Source organism: Ovis aries, chromosome 2 (genome assembly GCF_016772045.2).
Source record: "Ovis aries strain OAR_USU_Benz2616 breed Rambouillet chromosome 2, ARS-UI_Ramb_v3.0, whole genome shotgun sequence".
Lineage (NCBI taxonomy): Eukaryota > Metazoa > Chordata > Mammalia > Artiodactyla > Bovidae > Ovis > Ovis aries.
In genome coordinates, this window is record NC_056055.1 from 48,799,392 (window position 1) to 48,822,591 (window position 23,200).

The 23,200-nt window shown below is 45.2% G+C and overlaps 1 protein-coding gene across 9 annotated transcripts in view; it reads right to left on the minus strand.

Moving 5' to 3' along the window:
• Positions 1-7,195: 7,195 nt before the first annotated feature.
• Positions 7,196-23,200, minus strand: part of COL15A1 (collagen type XV alpha 1 chain) — a 102,134-nt gene continuing 86,129 nt past the window's right edge. For all 9 annotated transcript variants that reach the window (XM_060409271.1, XM_027964396.2, XM_060409270.1 and 6 more), the window contains 11 exons: positions 21,588-21,668; positions 21,128-21,177; positions 20,909-21,028; positions 19,886-20,030; positions 16,062-16,126; positions 14,613-14,741; positions 14,407-14,466; positions 13,578-13,637; positions 11,002-11,187; positions 9,268-9,383; positions 7,196-8,271 (listed from right to left, as the gene is read on the minus strand). In XM_060409271.1, the coding sequence (XP_060265254.1) occupies positions 8,058-8,271; positions 9,268-9,383; positions 11,002-11,187; positions 13,578-13,637; positions 14,407-14,466; positions 14,613-14,741; positions 16,062-16,126; positions 19,886-20,030; positions 20,909-21,028; positions 21,128-21,177; positions 21,588-21,668 (1,226 nt within the window). In that variant the 3' untranslated portion in view covers positions 7,196-8,057. The remainder of the gene's footprint in view (positions 8,272-9,267; positions 9,384-11,001; positions 11,188-13,577; positions 13,638-14,406; positions 14,467-14,612; positions 14,742-16,061; positions 16,127-19,885; positions 20,031-20,908; positions 21,029-21,127; positions 21,178-21,587; positions 21,669-23,200) is intronic.

Here is a 23,200-nt window from a genome sequence, read left to right on the forward strand (position 1 = left end):
GCTTAGAAGCGATACCCTATGGGCAATGCTTGACCAATACAGAATGGCAGCCAGTGGACAAAGGATCCAGCCTCCTGTCCAGCAGATGGATAATTTGAAGTATACTCTGTACACTTCTTAGAAGTGCTGGTGGAACTGAACTCCCTTTGCTGACAGTAGTGACCGTGATGATATGCATCCTTAGATGGACTTTGCCCCCTTCTCTGTCTCACTCTCCCCATTGTCTCTCTTCTGCTCCCCGAATCACCTGCATCAAGTGACATCAGCACAGTTCTCAGCATCATGAGGTCCCCACTAACTGCGGATGGCGCACTGACACCAGGGAAGTGAGTTTGGCACCAGGGACATCCCTGCGTTCTTCTCTCCCTGCAGGTACCCACAGGTAAAAATGAGTAGACCTGATTGCAGGGGAAAATATAAGCACGTGTGGATTATTGGAAGGTAGAGTTATTGACGGGCATTTGGAGAAGAAGAGGACCGGACTTTGTGTTAGTTTCCCACCGAGGACATCAGACTTATAATTTGGGTTTTAAAAGAAACTTGAACCTCTTCTGTCATCACAAACTGGTAAGTCTGGAACATATTTTAAAACCACAATATCAACAATTGTTTAGTCCAGCCTTTCTTCAAACTTGCTCATTTTCCTACTATCTTAACAATACCATTTGTACTGTTAATTACTTAATATTTTTTATTTAAGCCAGCATACTTTAAAAAATTTTTTGACTGTGCTTCATGACCTACAGGATCCTAGTGATCCTATATGATCCTATCCGGGGATCATACCTGCATCTGCATTGGAAACAAGAAGTCTCAACCACTGGACCACCAGGAAAGTCCTAAATCAATAAACTTTTAGAAACTTAACTACCCACTAAACACTTCATATTAAATTAAAAATAAATGTGAAATTTTTGATTTGGTGCTCCCTGTATATTTGGATCACATGTGAAAATAAGTATATAACAAAGGAAAAATCAATCTAGGTGTGGTATACATATTACAACTTGGGAAACACTGATTAGGGAAAGCTAAATATTACTGTTTCTCTTTAGATTTCTACTGCATTACAGTGCCCTCTACTTTGTGAGATCTTAATTCTCTGTTTATTTTTATGGGGTTATAATTGTTCTACTAAGTTTGTTTCTCAGGATGGTACCTGGGTGTTATATTTTCAAGTCTTGACATTTCTAGAAGTATCTCTCTTCTGTTCTCAGTTTGGGTGTAAAATTTTAATGCCATAATTCTTAATCAAAAGGATTATTTATACATTGTTCCACTGTTTTCTGTGTGAGCCACCAGTAATATCACAAACGAGAACTCCAGTGCCAGTCTGAATCTCTTCCTGGATGAAAGTTTATAGGATTTTTATACTAACCTTGGAATTCTGAAGTTTTACCAGATATGCCCTTGGATGAATTTTTTGCAACAATTTTTCTCAGGACTAGTGAATCTCTTCAATCCATAACTAAAACTCTTTCAGCTCAGGAAATCTCCTTTCATTATTTTGTTAACTAATATTTTACTTCTATCCATTCTCTCTTATTCTATGACTCCTGCTATATGAACATTGGGATGTTATATCTATCACTCTCTCTATTTTTATCTCATGGATTTATCTTCCTGTATGTGTTTTGAAAGGACTGTATTAATTCTTACAAGTTTACTGATAATTCACTAAATCGCTTTTCAATGGTATATATATTGCAGTCCTGTCTTATTTTGGGCTCATACAACCATGTACTTTATTTTCAAGGACTGTTTCGTGTTCTCCTAGTATCCTATCTTATGCTTCTTTTATCCTCTGACATTTCACTGAAAAGCAAATTTGAATTTTTCAAACATTTGCTCCAGTTTTCTGTAAAAATTCTTTTTAATAAAAGCCATTGGCTCTGAATGATCTGCTGGTTCCCTTTTCGAGACTGCTTAATCTTGATGACTGGAGACTTGTCAAATCAAATATATGTTGCTATTTTTAAGTATGAAAGCCTGTATTGAAAAGGATGGATAGCTCTTCTCAGTGTTGGCAGCAACCGCCCAGGTCACCATGAGCTTCCTTTCACAGGTCCCAGAGTATCTTTGCCTCCAGCCCTGGCTGGCACAGTGCTGTGCAAACCAGCATCCCAGGACGGACTCACAGGCAGGCCTTGCCTTTGCTGTGGTTGTAAGATACCCAGTCACACCAGGCTCACTTCTCCCAGGAAGTTCTCGAGGCTTCTGCCTGGACGATGTTATTCTTCCTTTGCAACAGTGGTATTTCAGAGCTTTTTACCTCCTCTTATTTTTATTATTTTTATCACTTCAGTGAGATCTGGGAAAGTTATTGTAAGCTCAAATTATTATTGTGAAATAAAAGCTGCACGGCTTCCCATTAAATGAGCCTGATGAAACAGGCTCCGTGGTGCCGGCCCACAGGCCGCTGATTGCCAGCATTTGTATCTCTTTGCCTGAGAGGTTTCTCTGGCAGTCAGAGCCCACCTGACTGAGCTCAGCAGGTCAGATGTACTGGAAGGGGACGCACTCTGCCTTTCAATGACTGCTGTGGGTTGGTGTATAAATACCGCAGCTCCTGTCCCTTAGGTGGGAAACTCTGAGGTGCCTGTTCTACACTGAATCCTAGAGTTCCTAAAAGGAGAGGATTATCTGGTCACTCCCAGCAGAGACTAGATGCCCCCTTCAAAGCCTGCCTTCCTTTCCCTGTCTCACACCCACATTCCCCTATCCGGTGTCCTGGGCTCACCTCTCACATAAACTACTGGCAAATGAATCCTCATCTAAGATGGATGCCAATTCCAAACACTGACAGTGTGGTAGGTTTTTGAGAAAGATGTCTCTCCTGGTGTAGAGAATGAGCTGGAAGGGAGAAGCTGTGGGCCAGGAGATCAGCATGATGGGAGATGCAGTCCTACAGAAGCAAAAGCAAGCTCTTTATCTCAAAGGAGGACCAACATGTGCAGCAAAGCAAGACTCCCCAGAGATATCTTTTTAAAAATACTTTGACATTTAGAAGCAGTAGCCATCATGGAACAAGCCATACTTTGGTGAACTTCCCTGCACCTACTTTATGTTGTAATATTATTGTTGCTGTTATTACTAAGAAAGCACTCAGCAAATATCCTGATTGGTGAATAAGCAAACGACTTAGGCTACTGGTTGGCTGGTGGCACCATTCCGTGAGAGAAGGACCAGGGGAGAAGGAGCAAGTCTGGAGGAAGGGGTGGGGCATCTCCTCTTGAACATATCAGGTAACAGGGCATTCTGGGTCCTGCTTGGAACTAAGGGTGCTGGGCAGGCTTAGGCAGGGGAATAATCAGATTATCTCACAGTCATTATGGCACATGCTCCTGTCAATCCGAAGGAATCCAGCCCCAGTGCCAGAGCGGAACCATGGAGCCCCTACTGGGACAGATGATAGCATTTTAGTTGTAGAATTAGGGGGAGAATGAGCAGAGGGGCAGGGGAGCCAGGACACCCAGGAGCTGGGGACAGTGGATATTCATCAACAGGTAACAGCTGTATACCTAGTGTATACACGTTGAGTCAGAGCCCTGGGCTTGAAGGCAGAGAAACCAGATTGGAAGATGCCACCCTGCAAGTCTAGAGAAAGGGCCCCCAGCTCATCTTGAGAGACATCTGCGGCAGGTCATAAGGACAGTCAGCACTTACTGGAGTCTTACTCAGGGTCATAACCCCATTCCTAGAGCTTCCAACAACTTAACTCAATGGAGAGTTGTTTCATTTACTACCTCTATGCTACGGATGAAGAAACTGAGCTGCAGGGAAGTGTTGAGTGTAGGGTAGGATTTTCAGTAACTTGCCTATGATTACATGGCTGGTAGGTAGCAGGGCCCAAATTCAAACCCAGACAAAGGCCTGTCTACATTCAACTGCCCTGTAAGTTAGAGTACAGATGGAAAGTAAAGGGGGAAATCAGCCAGTGGAGATCAAAGAGCTCTGAGGAGGTTCAGTGGTGTCTTGGTGACTCAGAAGCTCAAGGAATAACCAGAGAGGTACACCTCCATCGATGGGTTAGGCAAGAATTGCACACATACACTTGGCAAGGTCTTTGAGGATTTGGAGGAAGAGAAGATACACATGGGATTTGAAACAATCTGTGGCAGAATGGGCTTGGTGGATTTGAAAAGAGGGGGCACCATTTATCTTGGAAGTGAGTTAGTCACTCAGTCATGTCCAACTATTTGCAACCCCATGGACCGTAGCCCACCAGGCTCCTCTGTCCATGGGATTCTCCAGGGAAGAATACTCGAGTGGGTTGCCATGCCCTCTTCCAAGGGATCTTCCTGACCCAGGGATCGAATCCAGGTCTCCCACATTGCAACCAGATTCTTTACTATTTGAACTACTGGGGAAGCCAAATTTACCTTAGCATCTCCAAATTTAAACATGGTTCTGGGTAAAAAAGCATTACTGAAAAATATCTCTGGATGGACAAATGAACAAACCAAAGGCCTGTTTGATCTTTCTCAAACATAAAACTGATCTCAAATCTCAGCTTCTTAAGTCTTCCAAAGGTGCTCTATCAGTAGCAGGATGAAGTCCACACACCGCACCCCAGAATTCAAGGTCAGTGTGCCATTTACCACCACATCCCCCACCCTCAGCTCTTTCCTGTTGTTGGGTGTTGGGATCTGTCTCTCTCTCTCTTTGGTCTTCTTAACCTTCTGAGCCCTGTCTTCTGGTAACTGCAAACCCCCTCCACATTTTGGGTGGAGAAATAGTTTTTTCTGCACAGCTCATCTTGGGTGGAGCTGCCATTCGCAATCATAGGCACACAACATGAGTGGGAGTAAACAGAATTCTTTCTGGGAACTAATGTAATTCCAGACAGGAGAGAGAGTCTTCTCTTTCCTCTGAGGCCACTCCCTGGGGTGCTGGGATAATGTAAGCCCTGAGCTGGGAGCAATCCCTGCCACATGAGGGAATCTTGTTCTCACCATGAGAAGGAAGCCACATACAGAGAAAAGCAAAAGCACAACAGACAGACACACACAGAAGACAAAATAGACGAAGTGACTATGTTGCTCAAGTCCCTTGGATTCCCTGTCCTTCCTGGTTTCACAAGCCAATACATTCCTTTTTGTTAGTTGTTCATTTTTTGGCTTATGCATTTGACTTGTATTTCCTTCACTGATCAATATTCAGCTGTACTGGACTGCTGACACTTCCTGGGGTCCATGCTGTCTCCTACTTGCCCTCCCTACAAGTTCAAGCAACACAGTCCGAGCCATCTAAGTGCAAGGGTACAGGAATTTGAGTGTGACTCTTACGATCCGTCCTCCTCATTCCCTCAGTTTTTCTGCAGGCACCGCCGCGTGGCCACGTTCAGGTTGGCCCAGAGCTCGCCCTGCATGTCCCCCTCCGCGCTCTGAATCCAATGCCTCCCATTCCTTGCCAGTCTCTCGTCTGCTATGTGCCCTCCCGAGTCTGCCTCCCCATGGGACCTGATGTGGGTGGATATGGGACAGCTGTTTCTGTCCTTCTGCTTCTGGACAGGGGACTGTGGATGCTGTCGGCTTCAGACCTTGAGAGTCCACAATATGGGCTCAGAGCAAGTACCCCAAGACCTCTCACACTGTAAAGTCCAACAACTGAGGAGTATCTTCCATGCCATATTATGCCAGAGAATGCTATCCTGCTCCCCAGACTTGAAGGACACTCAGGGGTAAATTGAAGGCTGGAGACCTTTCAATCTTTGCATTTTACTTGTGTGACAAGATCCAGGTGTTAAAAATGCCAGGTGTTCAGAGGAGGAAGCATGATAAAAGGTTGGCAGGTTCAGAGAAGCAGGGGATGTCACAGAGGAAGCAGAATCTGCACTGGTTGTTGGCTAGAGGGCCAGGTTAGGCCGAGGGCAGCTAAGGCTTTCCCAGGATGAGGCAGGGTACGGACAGCAGCCCCACACAGGGGTCTGTATGGCTCACATAAGTAATCATGAGGGTCTCAGGCTGGTGGCCTTTGGCAAATGCCAGGAGACCTGATGTTCAGTGAAGGGCCTTGAATGCTAGACCCAGGCTTTCAACTGTCATTCTGAGTCTAACCAGGGCTGGGGTTCATTCAAGGCCTCTGCTGGGAGGACAGCTGGTCATATCCTCCTTCAGTACACAAAGAGGACTGAGGAGCCAGGGCATGAATGTCAACCACCCTGAGCCCACCCTGTCCCTTCTGTGGCCCAGGACCTTGGCGGGCTCTGGCTAAAATGGATGGGACAGCACTTTCACTTCATGACGTCAGCACCTCCCACTCCCCTCCTCCCTCAATTCCTGTGCACGCCAGGCACCCCACCACCCGCCCTCTTCACTGGGTGGGTGTGTGAGTCCTCAACAGTCCACCTCTGGGTCTTTCCAACCTATATATGTCTTCAGCCCATGACTCAGATTCCCACCACTCTTCCATGTAGGAAGCCCCTAAGAGGAGGTCCTGGGCTGTCTGCTTTTTTTTCTTTTTTTGGTCCCCCACTTCCTTCCTCCCTCAAGGACCATTAGGGTGGATTCACTTTGCTGAGTTTCTGGACCAGCCTGGCTGAATGGCAGGAAATATCCTGGCATGCTACTTGCCTGGCGATTCTGTTTCTCCTGCAGCATCAAGCCAAGAGCCAGAGAGTCACAGTCTAGGATCTGAGAGGGAGTGAAAAGGCAGCCTTGTGCAGTTGCTCCTTGAAATGATCCTGGGCACTGGAGTGAGATGGACCCTGGGTGTGAAACCAGCCCCACCACTCAGCAGCCTTGTGACCTGGAATAAGTGACTTCCTGAGCCTCAACTTTTTAATTTTGTTTTCATTTGTAAAGCAGAGATAAAAATACTTACCTTGCAGGTTATTGGGAAAGATAAATGGGACTTATGTTAAGTCTGATATTTAGGAGCTGAGAGCTGATATTACTTATTTGATCTCAACCTCCTGGAGAGAAAAACGCAGATCTGCCCAAATCATGTGTTGAGATACAGTTAATCCTGTTTGTCAAACTGGGACTCTTCTGCATGCCCCATGCTGCCCTCGCCAAGTGGAAGACAACACATAGGAGAAGAGGATGATGGGAAAATCTTCCTGTTTTCTGATCATCTCCTGAGGGGACACACAAGTGGCAGTGACAGGGTTAGCAATCCTGCCGGAGGGCTGCTTCCACATCAGTGATGAGGAATAAAGGAACCAAAGGGAAAAAGTCAAACAGAAGAAAGCGCCTGGAAAAGACGTTTTTATGTTCACTTATTACATGGAAAAAAAAGAACCAAAGTGTACAGCATGAAGATAAATGTGTCTAGAAAATTTATCCTCATGAACCTGTTCAAAGGGAGTTATAATTCAAGAATTGCCAAATGGAAGTCATAAAATCAGGGTAGGGGTGGGGAAAAGGGCCACCAAGGGAAAGGAAGTGATTATGTGGTATTTCTTCTCTAGTTTTGGATCATTGGGAACTTAAACTTTTCCAGCAAGTCATTCATATAAACAGATGCCATACTGAAATATGATTGTGTAAAAATATAAAACTCCTTACGTATGATGGCAATAATATTTTAGGAAGAAAACATTACAAATAGGATCATTTTGAGCAGTTCTGTCTATATAAACAGCAGTTGCAAACAATGGATGTATATTAAAGAACAAAGTGTTTGGTCTGCACATAACTTAGAAAGGGGTAACATTTCTAACACTGACTTGGTAAGAAAACATGAAGGACATCTTATACTCAACAATGGTTAAAAGGAGGAAATCACTTTCTGAAGGATGCAGTGGGCAGAATGCCAAAGCCTTTGTTTTTAACCTGCTCTTTTTTTAACTTGCTCTTAACCGTGTTGGGATATGTTTACACTGCACGGGGTTTCCTGCAGAATCTAGCACCAATAGATGGATCAGATTTTGTCTTTGATCTGAGTCCTTTATGTCTTCAGTTTTGAGTGTATTGAGGTATGTTTTCTTTGGTTGCTGTTGTGACGAATGTGTAATTAAAAACTAATATTTACAACACTTAAACATTTTAGATTTCAGTGTCAACTCTTCACATAAAAAAATTGGAAACCTCTTAAGAAGCATGGGAAGGTTGTTACTTCCTCGCATCTGTCATGAAACTGTTTTCGATGCACAGCACAATTAGCCTGTTAGCACAGCTGTATGCTTTCTGGTCCAGAATCTTCCCCGTGTTCAGCGGGGAGGCCAAGCCCATGACTGCCATGTCTGCGGTTCTCCACGCTTCACAGTACTGATCCACAAGACGGACTCCGTGGGTGCTGGAGCCGTGCCAAACGACCTTCTGGGGCCTACGAAGGAAGTTTGTGTTACTTTTTGAAATGACCCTTCTTTGTGGCATATCTTGGTGAGGAAATCAGCCTAAGTCTAGTGAGTTAAGTCAAACTCCTGAACTCTCCAGGGTCTGACCGCATATCACTTCTCTGTCTTTATCACTGTTTACAACTTTCTGAACACACTACATTCCAACCATATCCAGTTTCTACATGCTCCGAAATCATACTCTCTACTTTTGTGAATTTGAAACTGTGATGAGTCCCCTTAGTCTGGAATGGCCTCACTTCCATTTTCAGTGATTCCTTGTCATCTTTCAAAGTCCATTAAATGCCCCATCTTACAGGAAGCCTTCCTTCTCACTGCTAAGGAATGTTGACTATTTCCTCTGTGCTCCTACCATCTTAACTGTTTCATTTTCTGATGACAATATTATGTCTAGAATGGTAGCTAGTCTGTGTCTGTCTTCCCACAGACTATAAGCTTTGAAAAGGGAGGAGCTGTGTAGGTTTATTACTGTGCCTTCCAGGCCTGACATCAGGCCTGGCATACAGTAGACAATGAGGAAAGATTTACTGAGTTGTTGTATTCTTAAAAGCATACATAATTTTCAAAGAATTAGAATGCAACTCACAGGAAAGGGTTAAAGAATCACCAACAATAGCATTACTTACCACTAATTAAGCACCTACTGTATACTAGATATTCTCACACTTACCTTTTTATTCTCACAGCATTATTATGGTATGGATATGATTATTCTGCCCATTTGACAAGTGAGGCAACTGAAGCTCAAATAGTGGAAGTGCCTTACCCAAGGTCCCATATAAAGTTACTGGACCTAGGTCTCCTAACTTCAAGGCCAGGCTCTCTCCAAGACCTCTGGCTGCCTCACTGGGGTTTTATCCTGGCAACATCTCAGAGGAGTAGCTGATAAGGGCATCCCATTGTTAGACTGTTTCCTAAAGCTGTCTATCATATGATAAACTTCAAAGGCTTCAACCTCTACTTACCAGGAAGGATCTGTCATTACATCTCGGCCATCAAAGGAATATATTGGAACGTGTGTATTGAACTGACCTCCATGGCCAGAAAAAATTGAGTCCCAATTATTAAAAAGTACTTGGCCCTGTGGAGACAAAAATGCTATATTAGAATCATTATACAAACAGCTTGCAAGTATTTATCCATTCTTCAAAGCTCAGAAGCCCCCAACTCTAATCCTATATCCTGGACAGAGTGAGAACTTGGGAAATACTTTGGTTTGATTTTATAATCTATCCTTGGAACCCTTTCAGCTTTATGATCTTATTTCTTGAGGTAATTTCTTTTACTATATGTGCATAATGTCTCTTCCCCATCAAAAGTGTGTTTTAGGTCTTTATTTTATTATTGTTATTTTAAACATTGTGTAATTATATGAAAGTGACATATAACATATAATTATATGTTAGTCACTCAGTTGTGTCTGATTCTTTGCGACCCCACAGTCAGTTCATGGACTTCTCCAGGCAAGAATACTGAAGTGGGTCGCCATTCCCTTCTCCAGGGATCTTCCTGACTAGGGGATCAAACCCTAGGTCTCCTACATCACAGGAAGATACTTTACAATCTGAACTACCAAGGAAGCCTTTATAATTATATACTGAGCTTCAAATTTGTGCTAATATACAAATGGGTGAGGTTTCCTTGGTGTCTTAGATAGTAAAGAATCTGCCTGCAATGTGGGAGACCTGGGTTCAGTCTCTGGGTTGGGCATGGCAACCCACTCTAGTATTCTTGCTTACAGAATCCCCATGGACAGAGGAGCCTTCCAGGCTACGGTCCATGGGGTCACAAAGAGTTGGACATGACTAAGTGACTAAGCACAGTACAAGTGGATGATGTGGAGATGAATCTCTTACTCCTTTTCTTTTAGTTATTCATATTCTAAGAATACAAACAATCTGAGTGGGTGAAATGGTAGAACAGACCCTTGGAAGAGGGGATAGGAAGTGCTGTGTGTGGGGTCAAGATGAACTTGCCAGGCTCAAGCCTCCAGGTTGGAGTACAGGGATCACAGGGACCAAAGGGTCTCAAAGAACCTTTAAGATCTGGTTAGGAATCAGGACCCAGGATATGTGTGAGCAGCAATGAGCTGCTCTTCTGTAGCCTTAAAGGAGTAGGCTATTTCCATTGTGTAATTGAAGGATGCAGTGAGGCTCTGCCTTGCCAGTGAACAAGGGCACAGAAATACCTGAGGGTAGCAAACCAGGGTGCAAGACAGAATGGTTCTGATGCCACTCAGGCAGTTCTCTACAGAAAGCACCCTTGGGTGGAAACAAGAGCCCTGGACATGGGGATCAAGGAAACCAATTCCAGTTTACAGTTACTTTGAGTGAACTGTTTCTTCTGTAAGCCTCGGTTTCCTAACAAACTGAGAAAAGAATAACTCCCATTTTTATTGGAAGTATCTATTAGAACAGATATGAAGTGCTTTATAAACAAACAGAAAAGCTATATGAATGGAAGAGGTTATTACTATCCCTCCTGTTTGCTCCAAGGATCACAAACCATCTAAGCAGGAAGGGCTATTGCAAATATAAGGGAACTGAGGCCCAGAGAGGGAAGGTAACCCACCCAAAATCACACAACTAACCAGGGCTTCAAAATAGCACACTTCTGAAGGTGTTAGGAGTGGCAACTGCCTTTGGTCCCTGTGGAGAACAGTACATCCAGGTGGTAACAGAAACCATATTTAGTTTTACCTTGAGGTTCACTATTGGAAGGCTATATCTCTCTGCTTTCCTTACAACTGTGGAGAGATCTTGCAAATGGGAGGATAAGAATGCTCGGTAGGTGGACAACAGTCCTGCAGCCCTGGCCTGCTGGAAGCACTGGAAATCAGCTCGAATGTCCCCAGAAAATGGCGTGTTCAGAGCAACCAAGTGTAGCTGCAAAAAGTGAGAGAAAAGAGTGCAGTTGGAGAACTGATAGCAAACTCCAACTCCCATAACCATCACACGTTCCTAAGAAGATCCCTGACTTGCTACATTGGAAGGCACGCTAGAGGTCACCATATTCCACCTCTGTCTGACACTGGATTCCCAGCCCAGGTGTGACCATCTCCAGTGAAGGTGAGCCCAGGTCTCCCAAAGCAGTCTGGCTCAGTAATCCAAACTGCTCTAACTAGTAGACATTTCTTATGAAATGTACGAGAAAAACAAACTAAAGCACTTCAGAGATCTGAATTCAGCCTGCAGGCAGGCCATCTGTTGGAGACTTCTGGGTCTGCCCTTCATTGAGTTTCTAGGAGGTTTTTAAGCTGGCTTTGGTCCTAGATCTCAGAGGTGCATCAAACTATCTGCCTCCTGCCCTTTCTTCCACCTCCTGCATAGGTCTGGGGGACCAGAGGAAAAAGGCCTTGGAAGGAGAAGGTTGTGACATTTATTATGAAGACTATTGGGATAGACTCTTAGAAACCAGGGATCATACAATAATTCTAGCCTCACATTCCAGACTCTTGGTCAGTAGCCCAAATAAAAGCCATTCCATAATCTTCTTCCCCCACACTTTCTCTCCCCAAACCCAGCCTTCTTTCCCAGCCCTTTCTGCTGTAGCCTCTGAATTACATTTCATAATCAAGGAGCAGTCATCACCCTCCTCAACCTCATGTCCGAAGTAACTTTAATCTCATTAGCATAGAGCTGGGGAAGCACAGAGCTGGTGTAGGACGTGGGCCCAAGTCTCCAGGAAAGAAAAAGATCTTAAACCCATCTTCCTCTTCTTACATGTCTGAACACTGTGGCATGTGAGGGAAAAGGCCCTACGGTCTCATCACCCTCCAGCCACTGTGCCTCTGGGGACTAACACCCAAGGGCAGTCACAAGAGGCCTTGATGGAAAGAGCTTTCCTAGGGGACACCTAGGAAAGGGGCAGTGGGGAGAGGGGGCTTCCCTGCCACACCTCTGACCCCATCACGACCACTTCTTCCTCTTTAAGGAGATGCAGAAAAAGGTCTGGAACCATGGCTGCTTCTGAATGGTGGGATTGGGGGCTTTTGTGTTCTCATGTTGCTGTATCTTTAACTGCTGGAACATTTCTAGAATGAATAGCTATCATTTTTATGAAGACAATGACATTTCAACAATCAAATGCTAAAATAGTTATTTTGTGGATAGTTATAGTTTGGTAAAATTATAAGTGATTATTTTCTTCTCCATTCTATTTGTTCATTGTCTAGACTTTCTAAAATGGATATGTATTACTTCAGAATTTATAATACACTATTTCAAACCTTTTTGTAGCTACTGTCCTTTCTTCCCGCATAGCTAAGCTTTTTGAAGGTTTACCTATACTTGCTTCTCTGTTTCCTCACCCCCCACCTACTCTACCACCACCTAGAATCCTGTTGGCGTCCCTCCATGCTACGAAAATGCTTTTCCCTACTTCCTCAATTTGAACAACACCTTTTAGCTCTTTCCATGGGCCTCCTGGCAGCACCTGACACTGTTGGCTTCTACCTTGCTTGGCATTCTTTCCTCTCTGGCAATAGCTTCTCAGTTTCCTTCTCATACTTCTCCAGTCAGTGCATCTTATTTTTGCTCCTCACAATCCAGTCTCCCCTCACCATATAGATTCTCTTTTAGGAATCCTTCCATCCCCAACACAACGGCCATGGCTTTACTGAAGACTCCCAAGTCTGCATTTCCAGACTAGACCCACTGCAGGGTTGCAGACTTTCTGATGCTGCTTCCTTCTGGGGGTCTCCACTCAGGTATCCTACGGGTACTGTAGACTCACCATGCCCCACAGGATCTCCTGCTGGGCAGAGGGCAGCACTACAGGAGATGTGTTCCCAGTGCCCGCCAAGTCCACGCCTTGTGCTCTGAAGAGTGTCCCCACAATACTTGCTAAAGAGTCGCCTTAGGCCATTCAACTTCATTCTCTTGGCTGCTCTCGATTTGGCTGGGAGGGAGTCTGAGCCATGTGGACTGCCTCTCCCAAGACTCTGAATTGAGCCAGGTGGTACTGGGCTCTGCAGCTGTAAGATCACGTAGCATTGGGGCCAGGATCAGTGCCATGGCAACCCTAAGCTGTGTGCAAGTTTTGCAGATGTAACCTATGTCTGTGTCCTGGGGTGGGGTAGAGAGGAGGCGGGAGGAAAGACCTTTGCAGAGGCTGGTCTGTAGAGATGGTGGAGCAGACTCAACAGGGACAAGAGTGCACAGGCCTTGTTGTATTTCCTGCAATTATCTAAACAAACTGCATACCAAGCACGGGGCCTGGCACATGGTAGACACACTTTCGGCATTTGTAGAGTAAACGCATGAATCGTACTTACTGCAGGTCTGTCGTAATTGACATTTGAAATAGATGTCAGTGAAAGTTGAGGCTGATGAGGCTGTACGGTAAAAAAAGAAAACAAACAGTCCTAAACATACATTCACTCTGTTCTTTTCTATATATTAAGGTACAAGTGCACTGTTTCTTAAAAACCTGTCTTAAATAGTTTGTCATGGTCTTTGCACCACACTTAACTGAAGAATTTCATGCATGAACGAAAAATGATCCTCAGAAAGGGAGCAATATTCTCAAGGCTTTTAGAAAGAGCACTGAACCAAAAAGCAGAATTCCCATGTTTTATAAACAACTCATTCACTTCATAGAGCAAGGCACCCCTTCAGAGCCTCAGTTTCCTCACGTGCAAAGTGGGAATGATAGTACCTACCTGAAAGGGTAGCTGTAAGGTTAAAACATTGGACAATGCAAGTTGTTAATGTTTTAATTAGGTAAGGAAGTCTCAGTATCAAATATTAAAGGGTTCTTCTAGATTGCTTATGCCAACCATGTTTTCACAGATCAATAAACTGATGCCAAGAGAAGGGGAGTCCCTTGCCCAAGAGGACTCAGCTGTGACACAGGAATGGCAGGTCTCCAGCCTCTGGGTCCAGCTCCACCTACCATCCCTACCCGCCCCACCCACCCCCGCCCACCCTGCCATCCAGTGTGAGAACGTTCTTTAGGCACTTGGTAATTTCTGGGCTTCTGCCAGATAGTGAACCTGGCAGGGCTGGCTGTCCGGAGTCAGAGAGCTTGATACTGGATGCCAAGGGGATTCAGTCAGTGCTGATGAATGAAGGAGCTAGAAGTAAGGCAGGGAGAGGACTCACATTGCTGGAAAGCGCAGGGGGAGGAGGGCTGTCATCCGGAATGGGAATCAGTTCTCCCAGCTTTAAGGAAAAGAGGATGTTGAAAATGAAACATCAACTAGAAACTGTTTGTGCATTTTCAAATCAGAAAATGGCATTTATAGGAGCAGACTGTGATTTTTAGAGGGTACTTAGAGACAGTCTGTTAAAAGGAGTTTAAGAATTACCTGTAATTTTTTCCAACCATCTCTGACCCGAATGAAAAACTCAGCGCTGTCCTTCAAGTAGATGAATGTCCCTTCTATGACCAAATGTGCTTTCTGTAACATGTCATCCATGTTGCTAAATGTTGTAACCTGTTAGGTAATTTTAAATACCAAACACCACAGTTACCATTAGAGCGATGGCACGATTTGAAAGCCCAGCCTCTTTGTAAAGCCAAATATGAGCCATCCCCTCACAGTCAATGAAAAGGTTATTGTGCCACAGAGAGATATATAATTTCATCAATAATCAAAGGACTTGCCTTTTGATCAAACAAAAACATTCATTACCTTGAAACGTAAATCTCATTTACAATAAAAAAATTAAACAAAGAAGAGAATATCCTGTGAGTCTGAAGGCATTTGAAAACTGTCAGTGGAGCTGGCTCTGCTGGGCGTTGGTGTTGGGAAAATCACGGCTGGGTTTTGCCGCTTCCGTTTGCGTGAGTTGCTCCATGGCACAGACATTGTTACGTGTGTTCCGTTAGCTCACGCTGCTGCTTACAGGGTTTCAGAAGTGTTTTCATTTGGATTCAGAAATATGAACAAGAGAGTGACTCTACCTAGGTCCTGAACCTTTTTTTCAGCCTGGCTGAGTAGTTCCAATAATAAATACATAGAAGAAAATAGGGGTCTATAATTTCTCTGTCTAGACAACTGCCAAAGATTAGAAAATCATCTTGGCCTCTCTAGGCACAGACATAAAAGCAGGAAAAAATCTATCAAGTATCAAGTCTCAGAGAAATATCAGACCAGGAAACTCCTATTTTTGTCTTCAACTGAGAAAGATTATAAAAACTTAATTTTTGCCTAGCTTTGAAGATAATGACTTTGTGCACTAAAATGACCCAGACATCCCTCAAAGGCACCAAATATCAAAAATTTCATCAACTGTTGGACAGTTTTTCATCTGGCAGCCCAAATTTCCAGCTAAAATCTATCAAAGACCAATGTACATTGCTAGGACTCTTGACAGCCTAATGGGGCATTTGTTTCTCTTTCTGTGCATCACAATAGTCTCCGTGTGCCACACAGAGTAAGGCGATCCACAGGGTAATGAAGGTACAAGAGACCTTCTTTGGTAAAATGGAGAATGCTGCATTACCCAGGGGAAATGTGACCAGCACAGGGTGGCCTATAATGTTGTTTACACTCTTGTGCTTGTGTTTTTTGATGTAATACACTTGGCTCTTGTGGAACCTAAATCATAAATGATTCTGTCGTCTGTATCTTTTTACTAAATCATCCAAATAGTATAATAAATATCCTGTTTGTGGAATTATACCAATTCTGTTGTCATGGAGGCCCAACTCCAACAGAGAAAGGTGTGCCAGCCCCTAAACACTGCAGCCACAGTTCTAAACAAACTCATCCAAAGCAGAAGGATGAAGACTCCCTGATGATAATACTGACCAGGTTCCTGGATCCGGGAAGCCCTGGTTGTCCTGGAGGGCCAGGTGGGCCTGGAAGGGCCACAGCTAAGAGAAAACAGGAAAGAGAAGTTATAGAAAAGCACACTGTCTGCAAAATGCCTCTGATGTTAGCCGATCACTGAGAGAGTGTTCACCACCTTACTCACAATGTTTGCAACTGCAAACGTTGCACCTTGTAACCGAATCTTAGGAGCTCTGTGCCCAGCTTATGACTCAGCCACATTTGGCTGGCTTAGGGGAGAGCTGAGATTCTTAACTGTAGCCCTGAATGAAGTCATGCCTAAGACTTTCCAGATTTGTAAGTGAATGCATTTCTTTTGTTTCTGCTGTTTGTATAAGTCAGTCTGAGTTGAGCTTTCTGTCACTTGCATCCCCAAATGCCCTGATTCATACAACTTACTTGTCCCAAGGAACAAACAGGTAATTACTGAACAGAGGAAGAAGACTCAGAAAAAAGAAAAGGTGCCAAGCTATAGGAGGGCAGGGTAAGGCAGTGACAGGGCCCTTGCCTTCTAGCCAGAAGACTGAAGACCATGGTTTGTTGATTCTCAGCTGTGTGAGGTTGGGGAAGTAACAAGCTCTCTGAACCCCAGCTTCATCAGTGAAATATAAACAGATATTTCTTCTTCACTAGCCTATGTTGAGAACTGAGAAAAATACAAACTAGGAATGTGCTTTGCAAACTGTATAGTATCCAACCAGAGATTCTTAGCTTTTGAAAAGTCAAAATGCCCTTAAAAATCAGGTCAAGGCCCTCTCCCCTAGGATAGAGACACACATACACACAGACACACACACACACACTTTTCTGCTTAGTGGGATGATAGCTCTCTGAGGCACATCCTTGAAATTCCTAGGAGTTTATGGTTCCCAAATGAATAGCCCTTACTTTAGGCAAACACAAATATCATCACAGCTATTTTGTTGTTCTCTTTCTATCTTTCTAACCTCCTGTCTCCCCTCAAAATCTGCAAAACTCTTGGCAGGGTTAAGGGTATTTGCACAAGTCCCAGTAAAACTTGGGGCTTCCCAGGTGGCGCTAGTGGTAAAGAACCCACTTGCCAAGGCAGAAAGTAAGAGATGCAGGTTCAGTTCATCCCTGGGTCGGGAAGATCCCTTGGAGGAGGGCATAGCAATCCACTCCAGTATTCTTGCCTGGAGAATCTCCATGGGCAGGGAAGTCTGGCAGCTTACAGTCCATGGGGTTGCAAAGTCAGACACAACTGAAGCGACTTAATACAGCACAGTAAAACTACTGCATGAGATTTTTCAGGTTGTGTACATAAGCCTGCAGTTCTGACATAGGACCTGAATATTCTCACACAGGTGGTGAATGTCTCTAGTGGAAAGAGGGTCTGAGGACTTGGGTTTGGACCCCAGCCATGCCTCTTCCTAGCATCTGTGACCTTGAGTTAGTCTCTTAACCTCTCTGAGCTTTGATGCCTTCATCCATAAGATGAGTTTTATAATCTTATCCATTTCATCTTCCTCCTGGGGTTGCTGTGAAGATGAAATGGGATAATGGATATGGAAGTGTTTTGTAAACTGTGAACCATCATATATTGTGTGAAGGGTAGTTCTTCCCAATGGAGCAAGGAGTCCTGGGGCCCCCAGTTTAGGGCTACTGTGGACAACAGAGTCTCTGCATCTTGTACTTACCCTGCAATATCCCTCCACCTCTTGCAATTCCCTTCTATCCCTCAAGGCTGTATGGGCACCTATGGGACCAGCATCCCTACCTGCTCCTGAGAGCTTCCCCTTCACCTCTATGGCCATTCAGGTCCAGAAGGAGCTGCCACGTTCTCATGTGGTCCCACCTCCTGGCCACAGGTGACTGGTCCAAGTCGGGCACCTGGCCCAGGACAGGTCAGTCAGAATCTGTCCCCAGAACATCCCTACGCCAAGGCTTTTCAAATGAAAACTGAGAAAGAAGGCCAAGATTTGTAGATGACAGTGGAAGCTGTAGGTTGTTGGTATTTCCCACCATGTAGAGGATGTGGTCTGTGGTGAAGAAGCATGAAGCTGCGCTCAGAGAGAAGCTTAGCTACAGACAGCAACAGATGGAGAATCCTCACAGGGACTGAATCCCTGGTTCTGGCTATATCTGAAGTCTCACTGCGTGCCGGCCCCTCCCACACACTGATTGTTCACCCTCCTTCACACGCAGTGAGCTTCCCTGCTACTTGAACTAGTTTGAGTTCCATTTCTGTCACTTGCCCAAAGTCATTTCCTGTGTAAAGTCCTCCCAGATGCCCCAGACACTATAGGTCTCTTCCCGGGTGTGCTTCCACCACACCTGGCTCATGCCGACCCAAACAACAAAAAATGAGGTATTCATGCTATTACTGCCACTATGGAAAGAATGTAGGCTTCAGAGTTACTCTGACCTGGGTCCTGATCTGGGTCCTAATCTGGTGCCATTTATTGGCTATGTGACCTCAGAAAGGTTCCTAAACATCTCTGGGCCTCACTTTCCTCATCTATAAAATGGGGATGCTAATACTTTCCTTGAAAGACTTTGTAGGAATCCATAAAATAATGTAGGACAGTGACTAGCAGATGGCCTGGCACTTGGTAAGTATTCAATAAATGGAGATTTTCTTCTATTTCATACATTTTTCATTTGAGGAAGTGAGGTACCAAGGGATAAACAAATTTTTTACATAGAGGATTAGAATCAATGCTGGTCCTCAAGTCCCTTAAGGCCCAGGCATTGACAAAGCAGCCAAGAAGTTCACATCCACACACGAAAAGATGTCCAACATTATCAGTCTTTAGGGAAATGCAAATCAAAACCATGATGAGATATTATTTCACAAGAATGAATGATGGCTAGAATAAAAAAGATATAATAATAACAAATGATGACAACAAGGAGAAATTGTAACCTTTGTACACTGCTAGTGGGAAAGCAAAATATAGTCACTTTTAAAAACAGTCTGGCAGTTTCTCCAAGGGTTATATATAGAGTAATCACATATATTTGGGGGTTCCCTAGTGGCTCAGATGGTAAAGCATCTGCTTACAATGCAGGAGACCCGGGTTTGATCCCTGAGTAGGGAAGATCCCCTGAAGAAGGAAATGGCAACCGACTCCAGTACTCTTGCCTAGAAAATCTCATAGATGGAGGAGCCTGGTGGGCTACAGTCCACGGGGTCGCAAAGAGTCGGACATGACTGAGCGACTTCACCTTCACCTTCCATCACATATATGACCCAGCAATTCTACTCCTAGGTATAAGCCCAAGAGAACTGAAGACATATGTTCACACAAAAACCTGTATATAAATGCTCACTGCAGCACTATACAAAATAGCCAGAAAAGTGGAAACAACTCAAGTGTCCATGACCTGATGAATGAATAAACAAAACGATACATGGGACACTTGGGGGAACTCTGGAAACATTATGGTAAATGAAAGAAGCCGAAGGCCACATGCTGTGTGACTCCACTGATACGAAATATCTGGACTAGGCAAATGCATAGAGACAGAAAGTAGATCAGTGGTTTCCAAGACCAGGACAAGATCAAGGTTTGGAAAGAGGAGTCACTACTAATTGGTACAGGATTTCTATCTGAGGTGATGAAAATGTCCTGGAGCTAGGGAGAGGCGAAGGCTGCACAACCTTGTGAATATATTAAAAACAATTCAGTTGTCCACTTCAGTGAGTGAATTCTTTGGCATGCAAATAATATCTCAGTTTAAAACAAAAGAAAAGAACGAAGGCTCAGTCCAGGAAACAGCCTCTGTCAGACAGTGTGTCTCTGACATGCCACCCAGAAGTGGTGACTCACAGTACTGACCTGCTCCTAGGATAGCTGGAGGTCCTGGTGGTCCCGGGGGTCCTGGTGGCCCAGGGGAACCAGGTCTCCCAAAGCCAGGTGGCCCAGGCAGGCCAGGATTACCTGGGGGTCCCTGGGGCCCGACAACGGCTTCCCCCTTCTGGCCCTGTCAGGTGCATGGTAACAGAAGAGAGAAAGCACTATTAGTCACTAGAAGTCTGGTTTTGTTGTCAGGACATTGGTAAGAAGTCAGCAAACTCCCGCTATTGTTATCTTCGTCTTCAAGCCTGGGCACAAGCCAGGTGGTGGAAGACTTAACAAGCGGCGGCCTAGTTGTTATGTTGAATGACAGGAGATAAGCCCAGGAAGCCCTGGACTTACAAGGTCCACTGGAGGTCATCTAGTTCAGCCTTGGCATTTCACTGATGGAGAAACAGAGGCCCAGAGAAGGGTAGGGCTTGGCCAAGGTCTCAGGGCAAATTGGCAGCAGAGCTTGGAGGAGAATCCTGGCCTCCTGGCTTGCTTTGTCTTGCTCATGGCGAGTTCCAGGCCCCTGAGGGTCAATGATCTCGTCATAATCTCATTGGAGACATAAACTGAATTTCTTTCTTGTGACCTGGAAAAGCTTCTCATCCTAAGAAGACCAAGCTGACTTAGGGGCTCCTTGTTTGATGGAATTCCAGAAGAATCAAATAGCCACTCTAAAAATATCATCCTCACCTTTGCTTCTGCCTCGATTATCTGATGTGTCTACCATTAACAACTCTTTGCATTGAGTGACTTTTCCACCACTGGTGTGAATAAGGCAATGCAGTGGGTGACACGGAAGCTACCTGCATGCACATGGCCTTGGCCAGCTCCCTCTCCTCCGTGGCCTCAGCCAGGCTCCCCACCAGTTAGCAAGTATTGGGGAGAGAGGCTGACACCAAAGGCCTGCCTCTAGCCTGTGACTGGCCCTTGCTTCCAGCTGCCTAATCACACTGGGAGGCTTCCAGGAACTCCAGGATTCAGTGAGGAAAGGGACTTGGAGGGGTCACTACTCACCACCAGACCTGGGCTTCCCGGCAGGCCCGGCGGTCCTGACGCGGAGAAGCCGGAGAAGCCAGAGAAGCCACTGTTAGAGTCTCCTTTTTCTCCTTTGAGTCCCCTGTCTCCATTCTCCCCCTGGAATATCATTCAGAGAACATTCAGAGTCAGATGAGCCAGTCTCTGACACAAGCCTGAGAACTTGGAAACACAGGCCACAAGTTCAGAAAAGCTCACCTTCAAGCTGTTCAGAAAGTACCTCAGGTAAGCTGGATCCACAGGAGGGCCTGAAAAAGAAATACTTTCTAAACTTTGCAATCAGTCTCAGAAATTCAAACACCAAAGCGTCTAGGAACATGATGAGTGCCTAGCCGAAATGACCTCATACTGGTTTAGCTGGTAGAGGGGACACAGCTTGAATATGAGCCCCAGTCCAGGCTCTGTGACCCTGTGGGATCTTAGGCTCTTCCCTGGTCCTCTCTGGGGCTCATTTTGCATATGAAGCTGGAATGATGGGAACTTCTGGTTTCTCCTAACAATGTTCCATCTTGAACATGCATCACCCATGACTGGGTCTCTCTGGAATTTCATGGAGCTTGCAGGCAGGGTGGTAATGTAATTAGCCTCACTTACTGGCTCTGTTGGCTTTCTCGAGAACAAAAATAAAGGACAATAGCCAGAACAAGAGTGGGGATACCTGGTGGTCCCTGGGGCCCCTGGTCGCCTTTTTCTCCTTTTGAGCCGGGAAGGCCCCAGGATCCTTTTTCTCCTTTAACACCTGCCACCAAATACACACATATTTAAAAAAAAAAGATAGTGGAAAAACACCTTCATTCTATATAAGACATTTTTGAGACAGGTTTTGAAATAGAGCCTCTTAAGTCCAATCAACACACAAAAGCTTATTGAGGGTATAAAATCCTTTGCTGTAGGATGGAGAGGCAGAGGGAGACGCAGCAGACACAATTCCTGACCTTGGGAAGCTCTCAGAGAGACAGACACAGTCAGGGGAGCACCAGGCAGGATGGAATAAGAACCATCATCAAGGTGCCAGCAGTGCATCATGGGAGCACAGCAGAGGCTACAGTGAGCTCTCTTGGATGGCCTCATGCACGTGGACTGAGACTCAACACCAAGTCAAGCACTCAGTCCCATATCACCTAAGCCTGGGCAACACAGCGGTGTAAGGGGAAGGGAGCAATGTCCCAGGAGTGCCGCAGAAGACAGTTAAGGGTTGTAAGTATTTCACTCACAGTTGGAAGAATGCCAACAGTACCATATCTCACTTCCCAGAGGACTTATGAGAAGCACTGTTTCTGCAGAATCAGCCTTAGAGCCTTCCCTTCTTCCCCAGCTCTTTATCTTGAAGACAGGCTCAGAGGGAGCCTCCTGGGAGTGCAGAGCTTGGAAATGGAGGCAGTGCCCTTTCCCAACCTGGATAAGCGGGTGGACACTAGAGTTTTGAACTCCTAGTTCCTGAGAGAGACTGACCAATGTGTACCCATACACAGGGGATCCGACAAAACAAATCCAGCTCCACCTGCTCCTCCCCAAGGTCAGCTTGGCACCAGAGGAAGTGAGAACCTTGAATTGGATCTGAACAAGAAGTCTGAGAACATCCTGGATTTTGTAACCAAATGTGACCAAAAACCCGTGACAATAGATACCATCAGGGAGACGGCCACCTGGCAGGCCAGGGGTGGCAGAGCTGAGCCAGAGGTCACTATCAGCGGAAAAAAATGGGCCTTTCCCTGTTTAAACTGCAAGTGTGCAGACTTCTCAATCAAAACAGGCACGCATGGTGTGACAGTGTATGGGGACAGAGGACCAGAGTCACTGCTCGCCTGCAGCCCCTGTCTCCTGGCCTACCTCCTGTCTGATGACTGGTAGATAAGCTCCCACCAGCTGCAAACATGCTAAAGTTTAAAAATCGCTCAGAGCCAGCATGTCTCACAACACACTGTGTGTGTATACACCTCAGAGGGAGTTTGTGAAAATGCAGCGAGCAGGTCTGTGATGAGGCCCAAGGGTCTACATTCCTAACAAGCTCCAGGAGTGCTGATGCTGCTGGTCCAGGAACGCTCTCATGCAAAGGCCTTCTGAGCTGCCAGGGCCTCCCTGCATTAGCTCTTGGTATACTGCACTGTAATGACTTTTTCAATGGTCTCACCCAGCAGAGTCTAAGGGCCTGGGTGGCAAGAAGAACAAGGGATCCATCTGTTTCAGCCCAGTGAATGGGACAGCACCAGTTGAGGAGAAGCTATCAGTGGATGCATTATGAACAAACTAACACACGAATGGAAAAATGGA